General features: G+C 37.2%; 2 protein-coding genes across 2 annotated transcripts in view; one reads left to right on the top strand and one right to left on the bottom strand.

Annotated features, from left to right (window-relative positions):
• The window catches only part of fax (failed axon connections), a 114,433-nt gene that overhangs the window by 37,812 nt on the left and 60,323 nt on the right, over positions 1–16,298 (bottom strand).
• On the top strand, positions 11,539–12,449 carry LOC141485429 (uncharacterized). Its single transcript, XM_074182127.1, has 2 exons — positions 11,539–11,558; positions 11,622–12,449. Exon 2 carries the CDS (start codon positions 11,623–11,625, stop codon positions 12,331–12,333), a length of 711 nt encoding a protein of 236 aa, XP_074038228.1. The 5' UTR covers positions 11,539–11,558; position 11,622; the 3' UTR covers positions 12,334–12,449.

Below are 16,298 nucleotides of genomic sequence, written 5' to 3'. Positions count from 1 at the left end.
CTGAATTATGCATTTCTTTCGGGAGACGAGCTTGAAGGTTAAACTATGATGATTTATTGCGGTATTGTGAAATTTGTCGACTTGGAGCTATTGAATTTGCATGGAACTGAGCTTTGAATAATTGACCTAAAGCAGCGTCGTTTCCAGAGAATGTAGAAACAACTGAAATACTCTATTTCCAAGAAAAACATTCACAAATATACTTTGCAAATATCACGTGAAAGATTTAAGTGCGACATTCGAAGTTTAATGGTAGTAAACGTGCAACATGCCAGTTTAGCATAGAGAACGATTGGATTTGTTGTAAAAAAGGTTTACCTGTTGTACAGTTAGTGGTCACTTTCTAGCGGTCGTTTCCTTTGTTACCTAACTGTCAAATGATCAGCGGCGTCCAGTTAAGTGAGGAATCAGTTTTGATACTTCAAACATATCAGACATATCTTTAATGTTCCCCCCCCCCTTTTATTTTTTGAACTGATCAACTCAAAAAAATTGAAATTTGGGATAATGAAATTAATGCATGAATACTTTATTTTAAAGTGAAATTGACAGATGAAACTTCCAAGATGGCGACTGGGTGCCATCTGGAAAAAAAATTGAATGGAAAGTGGATCTTGTGACACATCATTTTGAAGCTTCTGACGAATACTTCACAACCCTAGAATATGAAGTCAATATCTTCACCTACTACAAAATGGCGGAACATTTAATACATTGAAATTTAACTACATAATATGAGGTAATAAGCTTGAAGTCAGTTCAGAAGATGGTCGAACTGGTTGCCTTGAACTTCTTGACATATGAACAGCCTATCCGATATTTTCTTGCCTAACATTTTTGAACACACTAACGTCAATATCTCTACAACTATTTATTATTCTCTGACGTATATCCAATATTGAATCAGGTTCAGTTTCGTACACCTTTTGCTTCAAACAGCCCCATAAAAAAAGTCCAAAGTATCAAGTCTGGCGAGCGGGCAGGCCATTCTGTAGGACCTCGACGGCCATTCCAACGACCGGGAAAAGTAGTATCCAAATAGTTTCTTACTTGTCTGGAGTAAAGTGGTGGTGCTCCATCTTGTTGAAATACAATATCCATATCGAATTCATTAGGATTCGCTTCGAAGATTTCAGCGATGAGAGGGTCAACAGTAGTTTCCAGCATATCCAGATACGGTTCTCCTGTTAAATTTTGATCAATAAATGGAGGTTCTACAATATGGTTTCAAATATTCCTGCCCAAACGTTTTATTTCTTCTGAATATTGGGAAAACTGAAAACTAAATGAGAATATTCTAACTGAACAATGATGTTCATTGTCGTACTGATATTTTTTGTCGTTTTTATAAACAAAAAATAACTTGATAAACCTTATCAGGTTGTTGGAATTGCCATATGGTAGATAAAAGGAATATTTCTAGAAATATCGATATTAAAGTGTTTGCCTTCAGAAAATTATTAAATGTTCCGCCATTTTGTAGTAGGTGAAGATATTGACTTCATATTCTAGGGTTGTGAAGTACTTATCAGGAGCTTCAAAATGATGTGTCACAAGACCCCCCTTTCTATTTAATTTTTTTTTTCCAGATGGCGCCCAGTCACCATCTTGAAAGTGTCATTTGTCAATTTCACTTCAAAATAAAATATTCATGCATTAATGTCATTATCCCAAATTTAAATTTTTCCAGTTGACCCGTTCAAAAAATGAAAGGGGGGGGGTATTAAAGAAATGCACTGTATGTATATTGATGCTGATGAAAATCAGCATTTAAAATGACATGAATACATTTTCAAAAAAAAATCCTTAATGTGAAATAATATACGAGGAGGTCCGGTTATTACATAACGAGACTGGTTACGAAAAAGGGTTTTATTGTAAAAATTATTCTACATTGGAATGCTCCCCTTCAATATTCTCCCCCTCTCGCCACACACCTTTCCATACGTTTTTCCCATTGATCGAAGCAGTGCTGGAAGTCTTCTTTGGTGAGGGCCTTTAGGAACTCTGCCGGTTTTTGCTTTACCGCTTCTATCGACTCTCAAATCGGTCCTTTTCAAAACAGATTTTATCTTTGGAAACAAAAAAATCGCACGGTGCCAAATCTAGCGAGTACGGCGCGTTTATCGGCCAAATACCGTTTCACAGACAGCGCGTTATGGGCAGGTGCGCTGTCCTGGTGCAAATCCACGAGTTGTTCTTCCACAACTCGGGCCGTTTCTTACGACGAACTCGTTCTCGCAGTTGCCAAAACTGACAAATAGTAAGTCGGGTTGACAGTCTGACCCTCAGGAACCCATTCAGTCATCACGATACCGTTAATGTCGAAAAAAAACCGATCAACTTTGCCTTGAATTTTGATTTGGAGATACTTGCTTTCTCCTCTTTACTGAAGCGTTTATACCACTCAAAAACACGCACAGGAGATAGAGAATTGTCGCCATAGGCCTCTTGCAACAATTTATAGAAATCGGTCGGGTTTTTTTTAATTTAACGAGAAAGAGACTGATACGTTGCTTTTTTTTCGTCACACATGGTTTTCGGCACGAGAAAAAAACACGACCGTTTTCAAACCGCTACTGCACAAGTACCATAACAGTGACGAAAACGTGTTTTGGTACGTAAATAAAGTAGATTTCCAGATACTCAATGCACTACTCGTTTTTTCCCTACCCCTCGTATCGTCAATACATTCTACATAAATCTGAGTTGGATTCGAAATCAATTTACCTGCTATCTCCATTGAAGCAAATCCTTTGGAGTGTAAATTTGTAGGTAAATTACTGGGATTTGGCTATTTCAGTATTTATTACTTTGATAATAATTGAGGAATAATGTGGGCATGGCGTTTTAAATGGGAGTTCCAGTGTTGTGAGTATCGTGGATTTTCGTTTGATTTTTCCGCGAAATGTCGAATATCGGCAAACTTTCATTTTGTAACTAAAGAAAGCCTCTGTAAGGCAGATGCGTGAATCAGGAGAACCAACTTATATTGAATGACAATAAAATCAAAACCTTAATGTTCAAAACAAACCATGCAGGATTTGACTTACCTCAAGAAATTCGGCTGACGAATATTTCACTCAAAATAGAAAATGATTGCAATTCTTAGGACTTCACATAGACAGCACACTGAGTCATATTCAAAATGTTTGTCAAAAGTTGAACTCAGTGTTGTATTCAATGAGAGTTATTGATCAGTATGTCGACACAGATGTAATCCGAATGGTCTATCATTCAAATTTTGAATCTGTTTGTAGGTATGGGATTATTTTTATGGAGGTAGTAGAAATGCAGAGCAAATTTTTATTGTACAAAAAAGAGCCGTAAGAACTGTGCTGAAACTAACCTCAAGAGAATCATGTAGAGGCAAATTTACTAGTCTTAAATTACTTACACTTGTAAGTATACAGGAACTCTTGTTCCTGCGTAAAGACAGAAAGGAGCCTGTTCTATCTAAGCATGAAAATGTTCAACAAACTCCCCACCAGCATCAAACAAATGAATAAACTTGGTGAATTCAAAAAGAGAATTCATTCTACTGAATATAGGACTCTATACTATTGCTGAATACCTCAACAATGCTGTCTGACATACTCTATCTTGCTGCTGACGTTATTTCTGGTTTTGTATCTTTTTGCGATTATTCTTCAGAAATAAAGATATATATCATTATTATTAAGCAATAAACAAATGTAGTCAACAAATGAATGGACATATTGGAACATTTCCTGCCGAGATAGTAATCAATTCACCGAACTTCCTATCTCCTTATTCCAATGGAATCACCTACTCCATTAAACCATGGCAATAAGAGCCCGAATCAACATAAAACTGTAGTAATTGCCTGCTTGTGAATGCCGTTGAAGAAGGAATGTCTGATCGGCTAGAAAAGTGCTTCCTCCTTTATGAAACGTGACATAAAAAAACGACACTCGCAGTCACTGTAACTTATCGATTCTTTCAGTAATCGCTGTTAAATACGAGTCGCCATCGACAGGTAGACTCTCAATCGATTAGAAATGGTCGTCGAGCGGTTGAATGCGAAATCGATTCTTTGTAGCACGTCCGGGCTACTGTATAATGAAAAGACACAAATGGTTGTTCAATCCTTGGAAGTAGAATAAGGCGTTACTGTATAAATTTGAGTAACAGCATCGATTTGATCAAAAATTTGTATTCAGGTTCTACTTACTCTACTACAGATTGTGTACTCAACAATATCAAGAATATAACAAACATACATCTGGCGCCCCACGTTGGGCGCCAGATGTAATAGGAACATTTAGCAAAAACTAATAAAACGATGAACAACCTTCGGAAGTAGAAACCTTACATTCCAAATGATAGCGGGTAGGAATGACCACATACAGGATGATTCTGCTACATATTTCAATGGAAAATGCACAATTCAAAACATTGGTATTAATAAATTGGTAATAGCAACATATTTGAATCTGCCCTGATCCTAATTTATATTCAGAGTATCGTTTTCGAAGAACATCTCAAAGCTTATTAGTTGATGCCGGTGGTGAGATTACTGCATTGAAACGTCATGGTGGCTGGAAATCCAATTCAGTGGCGAAGGGCTACTTCGAAATAAAATCAGCATTTACGATACAATATTGGGACTAGCGAAATAAATGTAAATATTCCTTCCACTTCTAGATCAGTGGGACCTAGAATAAACTATTCAAACTGACCAATAAATAATCTCAATATTTTCAAGAATCGGATCACCTACAATAATTATGTTCAATATGAATATAAATAGAAGGTTTATAGTTTTCCTATACACATGATAATAGCCAAGGTAATACCATTAACTACAATTTTGTAGAATTTTTTGGAGAAATACGAATAATTACTGTTATCGTGTTCAAAAACAAATATAAATATAATATTTTCAATTCTTCATTATTTGTGGGATTTAGAAAAAATAGCGTATGTAACTATCTTGTAGGTAATGTTATTATTACACTCCCTTAAAACAATAAATACGAAACTCGCCTTCACCTCGTTTCGTATCCCGTTAATGCTCGTGTATTATTAACAATCATTACATGATCATTGCATAATATACTATTGAACTATATAAAAAGTAATTTGTATGATGATGATATTGTGACGCCCGAAGACGCTATCGAATATCGAAACATGTGTCGCGGTTATATAAACTGTCAAGTGGAAATTTCACATCAAAGTGTTTTTTTGAATACGTTATAGTGGATTTTCATCGAGTATCGGTCAAGTTTTATCATATTGTTACGTATTTCCCAGTGGGTTGACCAATAATTGACTACACTGTATAATCTAACCTAACTTTATTTCACTTTGAATACAATAGTAGTAGTTTACAGCTGATTCTCGGCCTCCCCCCACCACTATGACGTATTAATTGCTTTTTTATTGGTTGTTGTTTGGTGAAGTTTTTTTTGTTGTGCAGTGAAGTCAAGGCGTTGTGACCTTGAAGTGTCTGGTGCATGGATCGTTCAGATTTTTTTTTTTCATATGAGATTTTGTGTGTTTATGGGTGTGTGTGTGTAGGAGAATGCACGGTACAGGGTTTCATCATGTGCTTGTTTGTCTATGTACAAACATACGTCTGCATACTTCGAAGATCCTCCAAGTAATAAATGCTCCATCGGTGTTAGGGCACCAAGTTAGTAGTGGAGTGACGTCACAGCAATAACCGTTCAACGGCTAGAGAGCGACATGTTCACTCCACGACGTGTGGCAGAGTAATGCGTATTCATCGGTCTGCCCTCACCTCTCCCGAAGCGATGAAGGTTCGCTCTAGCCCCGCTATCGATGGTGACACAACGGCAGCCGAGGACCGTTTGCCTAGCGTCTACCCTCTCCGAGACCGCAACGACCACTGCTTGCTCGTATATCGACATCTGTTATCGCATTCAGTTGGGAGGTAATCTTGGCGCATGTAGTTGAGAAGTGGGGTTGGCTATGACGTCTTGACGGGTCCTATCAGAGTGTATTTAAGAAGCGTACGAGTGTTGGCTATGTCAGTTTACATCAAGTGAGTTAGTGAGAACTATTATATAAAATGTATTCCTGTGACTGTGGTAAATCTTTCACTCGTAGTGATAATCTTCGTCGGCATCAGCTCCAGAGTTGCCAAGGAGGGCCTGCAGTGAAACGGGTGAGAGTGGATAATGCAACACCTATGTATACGTGCAATTGTTGTAATGTGACAATTCCTATGACCCAAGTGAATTCTCACCGAAGAACCATGAGTCATAAAAATAATGCATGTGTTCAATTGTCTGACGGTGTTCAAATTATAACGAATGCATTCAATTGCCGCATTGCTACATACAGGGTGGAGAGTTCGATTGTAACCAGTGACTACATGTCATTTTTCAATAAGATTAGGCAGAAGGTCATTGAATTACTGGAATCAGCCATCAGGATCCATAAAAGCATCAAGGTGAATATGGAAGTTTTTGGGAATTATATTCTTCAGACTGATGATTCGAGGGACACGAAGTCATTTAATTCCCAAAATAAAAATAGTGGACCAATCTTCAGATTTGAATGCTGTTTTTGATGGATTCCGTGATGTAATTGTGGCTCAAACGACTGAGTTCCAGGATCGTGACTCAGGTATTTATTTTTTAAAAATTTCAATAAGATTGAATAGTAATATTTTTTTTTTATAATTCAGGTTGGACTTGTGAAAAAATATTGTTTCTCGAGGTCAACATTAATAAATACAGTCCACTGGAAGGACGTTCATATGTGAAGCTGCCTCAATGTATTCAATGGAAGAAAGCTGTTGTGAATGTTCGTAATGAAGATCAATATTGTTTTGCTTGGGCTATAACATCAGCATTATATCCTGCAGATAGTCGAGTGTCCGAACTTACGTCATATCCACATTTTTCCACTGTTTTAGATGTCACAGGTATGGATTTTCCGGTTAAAGTTAATAATAAGAGTATCGAAATATTCGAAGATAGGAATGATATTTCAATCAATGTTTACGGTTTAGAGAGTACATTTGAGAAGGGTAAAATGAAGTATGAAGTGATTGGTCCATTGCGATACTCACAGAGAAGACTCCGGAGACATGTCAATTTGTTGTTTATAACTGATGACTCCGTAATGGTCACTATTGTTGGATCAAAGATCTTTCAAGATTAGTTTCTAATCAACTATCAGCTCATAGACAGAAAAAATATTTTTGTGACGGATGTTTGATATATTTTTCTGATGAGAGATTGCTTTTACGTCATAATATGTATGATTGTAATCACATTAGTACCACAACACCAACTACTAATTTAAAGATCAATAAATATGGTAGAATGGTTGCGGAAAATAAACTAATGTTTGAAAACTTTGAGAGGCAAATGAGGGTGCCATTTGTAGTGTATGCTGATTTTGAATCAGTGCTTAAACCGATTCATGTGAATGAGCCAAATCCTGGAAGTTCATACACGATTAAAACATTCAAACATGCCCCATATTCATTTGCTTATTTGATAAAGTTTCATATAATGATGATTTGACAAAATTTGTTACATATAGGGGTGTAGATGCAGCTCAGAAATTTGTGAGTAGCATTGAAGATGATTTGAAAGAGATACATGAAAATCATCTCAGAAACCCTAAACCAATGGATACACAAACTGTCGAAGAAGAAGAACAGTTTGTTGCAGCCAGAACTTGTGGTATATGTAATAAAGCATTTACTGATGGTGACGTCAAAGTAAGAGATCATTGTCATGTCACAGGAAAGAAAAGATCACATGCCGCTCACTCGAAATGTAATTTAAATTTCAAAATACCAAACTTCATACCTATCATTTTTCATAATTTAAGTGGTTATGATTGTCATTTATTCATAAAGAATTGTATAGGAATAAAGAGAAAGTTGATGTTATCCCGCAAACTAAAGAGAAATATATATCTTTCACGAAGCATCTCTTTACACACAGCTATACCGATAAAGATGGTGTGGTTAGGAAGAATTATCTCAAAATGAGATTTATCGATAGTTATAAATTTATGACTAATTCGTTGGAGAAGTTGGGTGCAAACTTGACCTCCGATCAATGTTTGGAGATGCACAAACATTTCCCACAAATTGAGAAATTCAATTTGATGAGACAGAAAGGTGTATTTCCATATAGTTTTGTTGATGACATTGATAAATTGAATTATCCATTACTTCCGACAAAAAATCAGTTTTATGACACACTCAATTGTGAACATATATCGGAAACTGATTATGATAGGGCTAGAAATGTTTGGAATTTATTCGAGTGTCAGAATTTGGGGGAATACTCTGATTTGTATTTGAAGTCGGATGTATTGCTACTATGTGATATTTTTGAAAACTTCCGCACCACAAGTTTAGAGATATATAACTTAGATCCGGCACAATATTACACTGCACCTGGATTATCATGGGATGCCATGTTGAAGTTCACTAATGTTGAATTGGAATTACTAACTGACATTGATATGATTCACTTTTTTCAAAAAGGTATACGAGGTGGAATTAGTCAATGTAGCGAGAGGAAACATATAGCAAATAATAGATTTTTACCCAATTATAATCCCAACGAACCTTCCACATTCATTACATATTTAGATGCAACAAATCTATACGGTCACAGTATGTCACAACCTCTACCAACAAGTGAATTTACATGGTTGACACCAAATGAAATTCTTAATCTCGATGTGATGGATGTGAGTACTGATAGTCCGTATGGGTATGTATTTGAAGTGGACATTCATTATCCACAAGAGTTGCATGATAAACATTCTGACCTTCCATTTTTAGTCGAAAAAATAATACCACCTCGTACACAATCGAAAATTCCCAAATTAATTCCAAATTTGAATGATAAAAGAAAATATATTGTTCATTATAGGAATCTACAGCAAGCTGTCAAAAATGGATTGATTGTAATGAATACACATAGAGTATTGAAATTCAAACAATCATGCTGGATGAAACCCTATATAGATCTTAATACTGAAATGCGTAATAGGTCTAACAACAAATCTGTTAAAGATTTCTATAAACTAATGAATAATGCGGTGTATGGAAAGACAATGGAGAATGTAGATAATCGAATTGATGTTAGACTCGTTACACATTGGGAAAATATAAAGAAAAATATAGGTGCCAGCACTCTCATAGCCAAACCAAATTTCAAAAATTGTTCAATTTTCACTGATAATTTCGTTGCCATTCAATTGGGTAGAGTGAAGGTTCATTACGATAAACCATTATATTTGGGATTTTCCATATTAGAATTATCTAAAACAGTCATGTATGACTTTTTCTATGGATGCATCAAACAACACTTTGATGAAAATGTCTCTTTACTTTACACAGATACCGACTCGCTCATTCTTAAAGTAAACACAGAAAATTTTTATGAATTCATAAAAACTAACATAAGTAGATTTGATACATCCAATTACAGTATAGTTAACCAATTCAATATTCCAGTAACAAGTTCAGTCTTGGGTAACTTCAAAGATGAATTTCCAAATGATCCAATCATGAGTTTTTATGGTACAGGTGCTAAAGCATATTATGTGAAATCTGTTGATGGTGAATTTAAGAAAGCCAAAGGGGTTAAACGATCTGTAATAAAGAATGAATTGACATGCGAAGATTATCAAAAAATCGTCGAACAAGGTGGTATGATATTCAGAAAGATGAATTCATTTAGAAGCGTGTTACATGATATGTATACTGAATTAAAAAATAAAGTTGCAATATCATATCACGACGATAAACGATTTATCATTCCGAATACTACCCACACTCTTCCTGGGGTCATAATGATATTGAATTTTATGAAAACGATCCAAATGAGAACATTCGTTGGATAAGTAATATTATTCAACAATCACAATCTCAGGAGACTCCATTGGATCAATTGATTAATTTATTATCTGCCGAGATCAATGATTGAAATATCATTCAATATCTTCAAAACCGGAAAATTCAATATTGATATTTATGTAGCCATTTATAATTAATAATATATGATAGAAGTAATGTGATATTAATGTATTATGTATGTATGTATATGTATTACTGTAATGAATATAAAATGATTAAAATTTTATTTGTATTATTTCTATTTCCCTAATCAATTACTGCAATATATAGTATAATGTAAATGACAGAAATATCAGTTTGAAGAGAATCATCGTAGAGTGCACAATGTCTAAAACAATCGATAAGTTTGGTAGAAAAAGAAAATGGGGTGGTAATGTCATTCGAGGTCCTCCTGGGAATGGTTTTAAATTAACAAAAGATGGTCATTATGACATGCAAAGGAAAATATTGAAAAATACAAGTGAACCAATTGACAAGAGTGATTGTGTAACTGTATCATATCTTGAGGGGGAAATTAATGGAGCAAAGGAAGTTATACTTCTAGCCCTACAAGCTGCAATACAATCCACAATAGGCAATATTGCTCGGGACGCCCGGCAAGCATTTGACGATAAAATTGCAGAGGCTCGGATAACTTTCACTCGTAAATTTGACAAACTTACAAGTGATGTAGACATAAAAATGTCTGACATAACAGCGTCTACAAATAAAAAATTTGATGCTATGTCAAACATAACAGGGACTACAATGAAAACGTATGATGTACTGGAACAGAGAGTTGAAGTATTGGAGAAAAACCATAAAGAAGTTTTGGAGAGAAACTATAAAGTCAGGCCATCATCATCAGGTGGACTGGGATATCCAGGACTGAACATTAATCCAAATCATAGAATAATACAACCAAAACCAAAACCAACTGATGATGTATTAATGGAACCAACATGGTGAATGTATTCCCTCGTTAGGTTAGGTTAATAGTTACGTTAGGTTAGCTGCATACTTACGTTAGGTTAGGTGTTAGGTTAGTATTCCCTCGTTAGGTTAGGTTAGGTTAATAGTTACTGTAGGTTAGGTTAGGTTAGGTTAGGTTAGGTTAGGTTAGGTGTTCGGTTGCATAGCGGTAGGTTAGCGTACTAGGTTAGTTACGTTAATACATACGTTAGGTTAGGTGTTCGGTTGCATAGCGGTGGGTTAGCGTACTAGGTTAGGTTACGTTAATACATACGTTAGGTTAGGTGTTCGGTTGCATATTATGTTACGAACGCGCGCGCGAAGAGGGCGTAGATGTCTCTCCAGATGTCCCGCCTACCTGGGGCCGGGGCCCCACCCACCTGGGCGGAGCCCAGGCAGTGGGCGTGGCCCGTCAGGGCCACGCCCCCCCCCCCGTCGCCACCAACTTTTCGGATACCCCGCCCCTTCCCGAAGCCCCGCCCCCTTTCCGAAGCCCCGCCCCTCCCCTCCCCGAAGCCCCGCCCCCCCGACTCCCAACATTTGCGCATGTACACCCCTACCCTCATCGCGCATGTGCGCTCCCACCATTTTCCCACCGCTCACGCATCGAAGTCGATACCCTCCGGAGAGCACTCCACAACATTCAGTTCGAGAAGTCATCTCATCGAGAGCAGTCCACTCCACAACACGTTCCAACGACCAACTTGATATTTGAGTAAGTAAATTAGGAATGTTATTTTTTATATCAACTAACTTTGTATTATTTCTTCTTTTTCAGAATGGCAACCAATACACAGGAGGTGAATAATGCTGTGGCGTCTATTCTGCCGGTGTCCGCTGACCAGGAGGAGGCAGCATCTTCGAGAGCGGTGACGGGTGACCAGCCAACCACTTCGCGTTCGCGAGTTAGGTGCAGATCTTCTAGCCCTGACTTATTCGAGGAGGAGGAGGAAGTCAGGGCTGTGAAGAAGGTTTGCCAACGACCTGCAGCAAGGGTTGGTCCTATTTCAAAGTACCGAGCTACTTGCAATAGGGCTAATCCTTATGCAGGTAGTTTTTCGACCTCTCGTAAGAGGACCTCCACACCAGCAGCAGCACCAGCAGCAGTGGAAATTCCGAGGAGTCCTTCTCCGGAGTTGGTGATATTGTCGCCGTTGGTGACGCGACTACCACCGCTGCCAGCGACACCGGCGGATCCTGAGGTGTTGGTGCCACAGCCTATCGGAGAGGTTAGTGAAAAGATGAGTGTTTTTCTGCAGAGATGCAAGAAAGCAGAACGAGCTGCCCGATCTAGCGAGGCCGCGTTGGTTACCATGAAGCGACAAATGGCTGAAATGGATAACCGACGGAGGGAAATCCAAAAGGAAATGGCCGAAATAGATCGGAAGTATGCATCTATGCAGGAAAGGTGTAAAGCAGAGACCTCTTCGATAAAGCTGTACAAAAAAATAGTGACAGTTATGGACACTCTTTTTGTAGATGAAGTGTAAATATAAGATTAGTTTTAGGTTAGTTAGGAGTATTTAATTATGGTAGTTTTAAGTTTATATTTGTTAAGTTTATATTGAATAAAGGAAAAGGAAGTGAAATAAAGGGTGTACACTGTTTTTTGGTTTGGTACACATTGAACAATGCGATGGTTGGAGCATTTTTCTTCACTTCCTCTTATTATTATTATTATTTTTTTTATTTCAATTCCAAGTTCTTCTAGACAAATACCTCACATCAATTTTTGTGTTCTCTAATCACTTGTAAATAATTTCATGTGAAGAAAATTTAAAAAATAAAAAATAGACATGTTTCATAGTGAAATCGACAAGTATATTTCATTTGTATTTTATCCATTCAAGTATCTCTTTCATTGAATATGTCTTATGTCACTTTGCAATTTACCCCTACTCATTGAATATGTCTTATGTCACACTACAATTTACCCCTACTCAATGTTCCACTCCTCTCCCACTCCCTCTCGAAAGTATAAAAGTAGAAATCATCTGATGAAACATTCAGTTGATCAGCTAGCATCGAGATGGAACCCGATTCAACCTCCGAACCCTATAGCTGCCCGGATCAGGGGTACAACTTCAATTACTGGGATAACAGCCAGGTACAGGTAGTCTCTTCCACCACGGAACCCCACAGTCCGCCATACGAATACCGGGATCACGACATCAGGATGCAAGTTCAACATGTCACTGGCAGTGACGAAGGACACTTGGATGACTCGGAATATCCAGATCCTGACGGATGGTGGGACCCTGCTTATGATGACATTGTCCCAATGAGTAGCGACGACGACGATGATGACGACGACGACTCTGGTGATGATGCTGATGACGAGCTTGACGTTAGACGTCCTCCACCATCCCCTATCCTCATCGAGGATAGTCCTCCGCCATCCCCAATCCTAATCGATGATGATGTCCTCAATTCCGATGATGACATATAATCATCTACTCGTCCATCATTTCCTTTCCTTTCCTTCCACGGAGTACACACTTTTTGGTTGGTGTACACGAGGCACTGCGAGGCTGGGGCAGTGTCTTCCTCCCTTCCTCTCCCTCTTATTAGTTTTTTTTTTCATAATAATCACTAGAATTTCTCCTAATAATCGCTCAGAGTTTCATTCTTGATGTTTTCGAATCTCAAACACTGTTCTACATTTCACCCCCTCCATTTCATTTCTTCCAATATAAATATAGCAACAATCCCAGTTCTATATCATTCTTCCACAATGTCGAGTACAGGACCCATCCAAGTACATGAAATAGATTCAACGTCTGATCATTTGAGTACAACCTTCGCTCAATTTCTGCAGCGAATCTATGATCTTCCTGATGATTTCGCAGAACGAGTGGAACAAGGTATTCAGGACGACATAGATGCTGTTGACGATAATAATGCGGATGATGTGATTAGTATATCATCTGATTCAGCTGATTATGACGACGACGACATCATGAGTATATCATCTGATTCAGATGACTACTATGAGGATGATATCATTAGTATATCATCTGATTCAGATGACGATACCATAATTATTGTTTCTGATGATGAGGAGCGTTAGTCCATATCATTGCATGGATTAATAAAAAAATAACAGCCCTTTTCAGGGCTACAATTAAAGACTGAAACAATAAAAAAAATAGCTCTTTTCAGAGCTACCATTATACTTTCAAACAGAAACAGATTCATACCATTGTTAACATTATGTTAACATTATAATCTCAAACGAAATATATGTATGTGAAAGTATTCATCATTATATGCATATGAATGATTGACAAATGCCAACTTCAACTTTCATTTAAAGTAGTACTCATCATATGCATAGATATTCAATGACTATCAAATTCCAAATTTCGACTTTTCAGTCAAAGTAGTAATTTATTTGTCATATAATGTATAGATATTCAAAGACTAACAAATAGTAATTTATTTGTCATATAATGTATAGATATTCAAAGACTAACAAATTTCCAACTTAGACTTTTATTAGTCAAAGTATTCATTTGTCACATAATCTATGAATACTAATACAACTAACTACTGTTTGTGTGAGTAATGTAGCCCTGAAAAGGGCTGTTGTTTTTTTTTTTGACCAGTAGGTCCACGGTTATTGTGCCACAGGTTGGACATTATTACATATAATACATGTAGATACTCGGGTGAAGTTTGTTAGTGGCCTCTCGCAAGCTTCACACCAATTCTGTCCCATTTCCATAATTGAGACAGTGTTGTGGGTGTTGACATGGGCATACCACCCTCCATTATTGTTTCTATGCGAATAAAACCGAAAGCAGCACCAACATAGTTTTTTGTTCTCTCCATCTATTGTGCTGATCAATACGTATGCATCCAATGCACAATACAAATCCAAGGGATCTTCCAGTGTCTCACTGACATTGAGTGTTCGCATACCGATCCTCATAGCACCATCACCTTCAGTTGTGTCAGCTTCTATCCCTTCATCATCTCCTTCTTCATCCATGACCCTCTCAAACTCCATCACGTCATCATCTTCGTCGCTTTGGTTGGCCTCGTTTTCAACTTCGTCTATCTCATCTTCATCGACTCCAACATCTTCTGCTTCAACTATTACTTCCTCTAGCGGAACATTGACATCCTCATCATCTGATTCGTCTATCCAATTGTTTTCATCAACAGCAGCTATTCTATTTAATGCAGCATTTATTTTTGCAGAATTCATCTTGTTGTTGTTTGCTCACAGTTGTAGAGAGTGAATGAATGAACTCTAGGTTTGCAAGTCAACTTATATAGGAGGTGATGCGACTCCCACTTGACTCGTTTAGAGTGGAATAGTAGGAGAAGTTATCCCACTATACTTCCACATGATGTTGATTTGTATAAATAGAGATCGTAGGTATAGGAGAGAGCATTCAGAGTTTCTGTAAGTCATCTCTTAATATTTCTAATCGAATTAGTAAAATGCCGTTTCCAAAAGAGTGGAATGAAAAACCAAAAGTGTGTGTCTACCCAATGATGATTGCAGGGGCTATTGTGTGCTACTTTTGTCAAATAAGTAGACCTAAGGATTCAATCAATCCATGTACTGGTATGTGTAGTGATTGCGTGTTGCGGATTCAACTATCGCCTCCTTCTCATCCACCGAAGCGAACAAAATCGGATTATCGTCAACAACAGTTACAGTGTCTGAAGTGTTCCGAACCTATAATATTTAACAATATAGGTATCTGTAGAAATATTTGTGGTACCTGTGCTGCCGTTCCAACTCCACTGCAACGTTGTTTGCGTTGTGATACATATTCCATGAATTGTTGGAATCATGTATGCAATGCATGTAGAAGTACTTGGGATCTGTGTGAGAAGGTTGGTCAACTCTACCCCAATAGGAGAATCCATTTTTTTCAATGTTGGTGTTTGACGCACGAGCAACAACTATTGAGGAATAGAGTCAAAGAACGTTCCACATCCACAGAGACATATTAACATTTTTCATTTTTTATTATCGTTATTGTCCTCTATTATTAATAAATATATATATATATATATTTTGAATTTATTTGTATTATTTTCTAACATTTAAAAATACATGCATGCAACACAAAGTTTTCCTCTTAAATGACAAAGATTGTTACATGCGTGAATAGTTTAGTGAGAGAGCGCATGTGCCAGTTGATGAAAGAGCGCATGCGCTAGTTTATTTTCTTCTATAAATGGTGAGGTCTCAGTAACATCATCACCTTTCCTATCCACATTCTATTGCTATCACATATCATTCCTCAGACCTCAATAATCATGAGCTCTATGCCGCTATTGATTGCTGAAGATGGTTCACCACTTGTTGATATCGATCAGACTGATTTTGAAAATATTCCAGTATTACATTTATCGAGTCAAGATTCGATAAATGATTTTGATATTAACGACTTCGTTAACTTTGCAGATGTGCCAGAACCAAATGAGCAAA

The sequence above is a fragment of the Leptinotarsa decemlineata genome, unplaced genomic scaffold (genome assembly GCF_025532065.1).
Source record: "Leptinotarsa decemlineata unplaced genomic scaffold, Ldec_3_MD MMD2_P_RNA_scaffold_2, whole genome shotgun sequence".
NCBI classification, from domain to species: domain Eukaryota; kingdom Metazoa; phylum Arthropoda; class Insecta; order Coleoptera; family Chrysomelidae; genus Leptinotarsa; species Leptinotarsa decemlineata.
The sequence above is the reverse complement of the archived record's forward strand: the minus strand, read 5'-3'. Positions and strand labels throughout refer to the sequence as shown.

What these genes read in the sequence shown, in the direction of transcription:
- LOC141485429 (XM_074182127.1), top strand. Translation starts at nt 11,623, where the DNA reads ATGGCAACCAATACACAGGAGGTGAATAATGCTGTGGCGTCTATTCTG.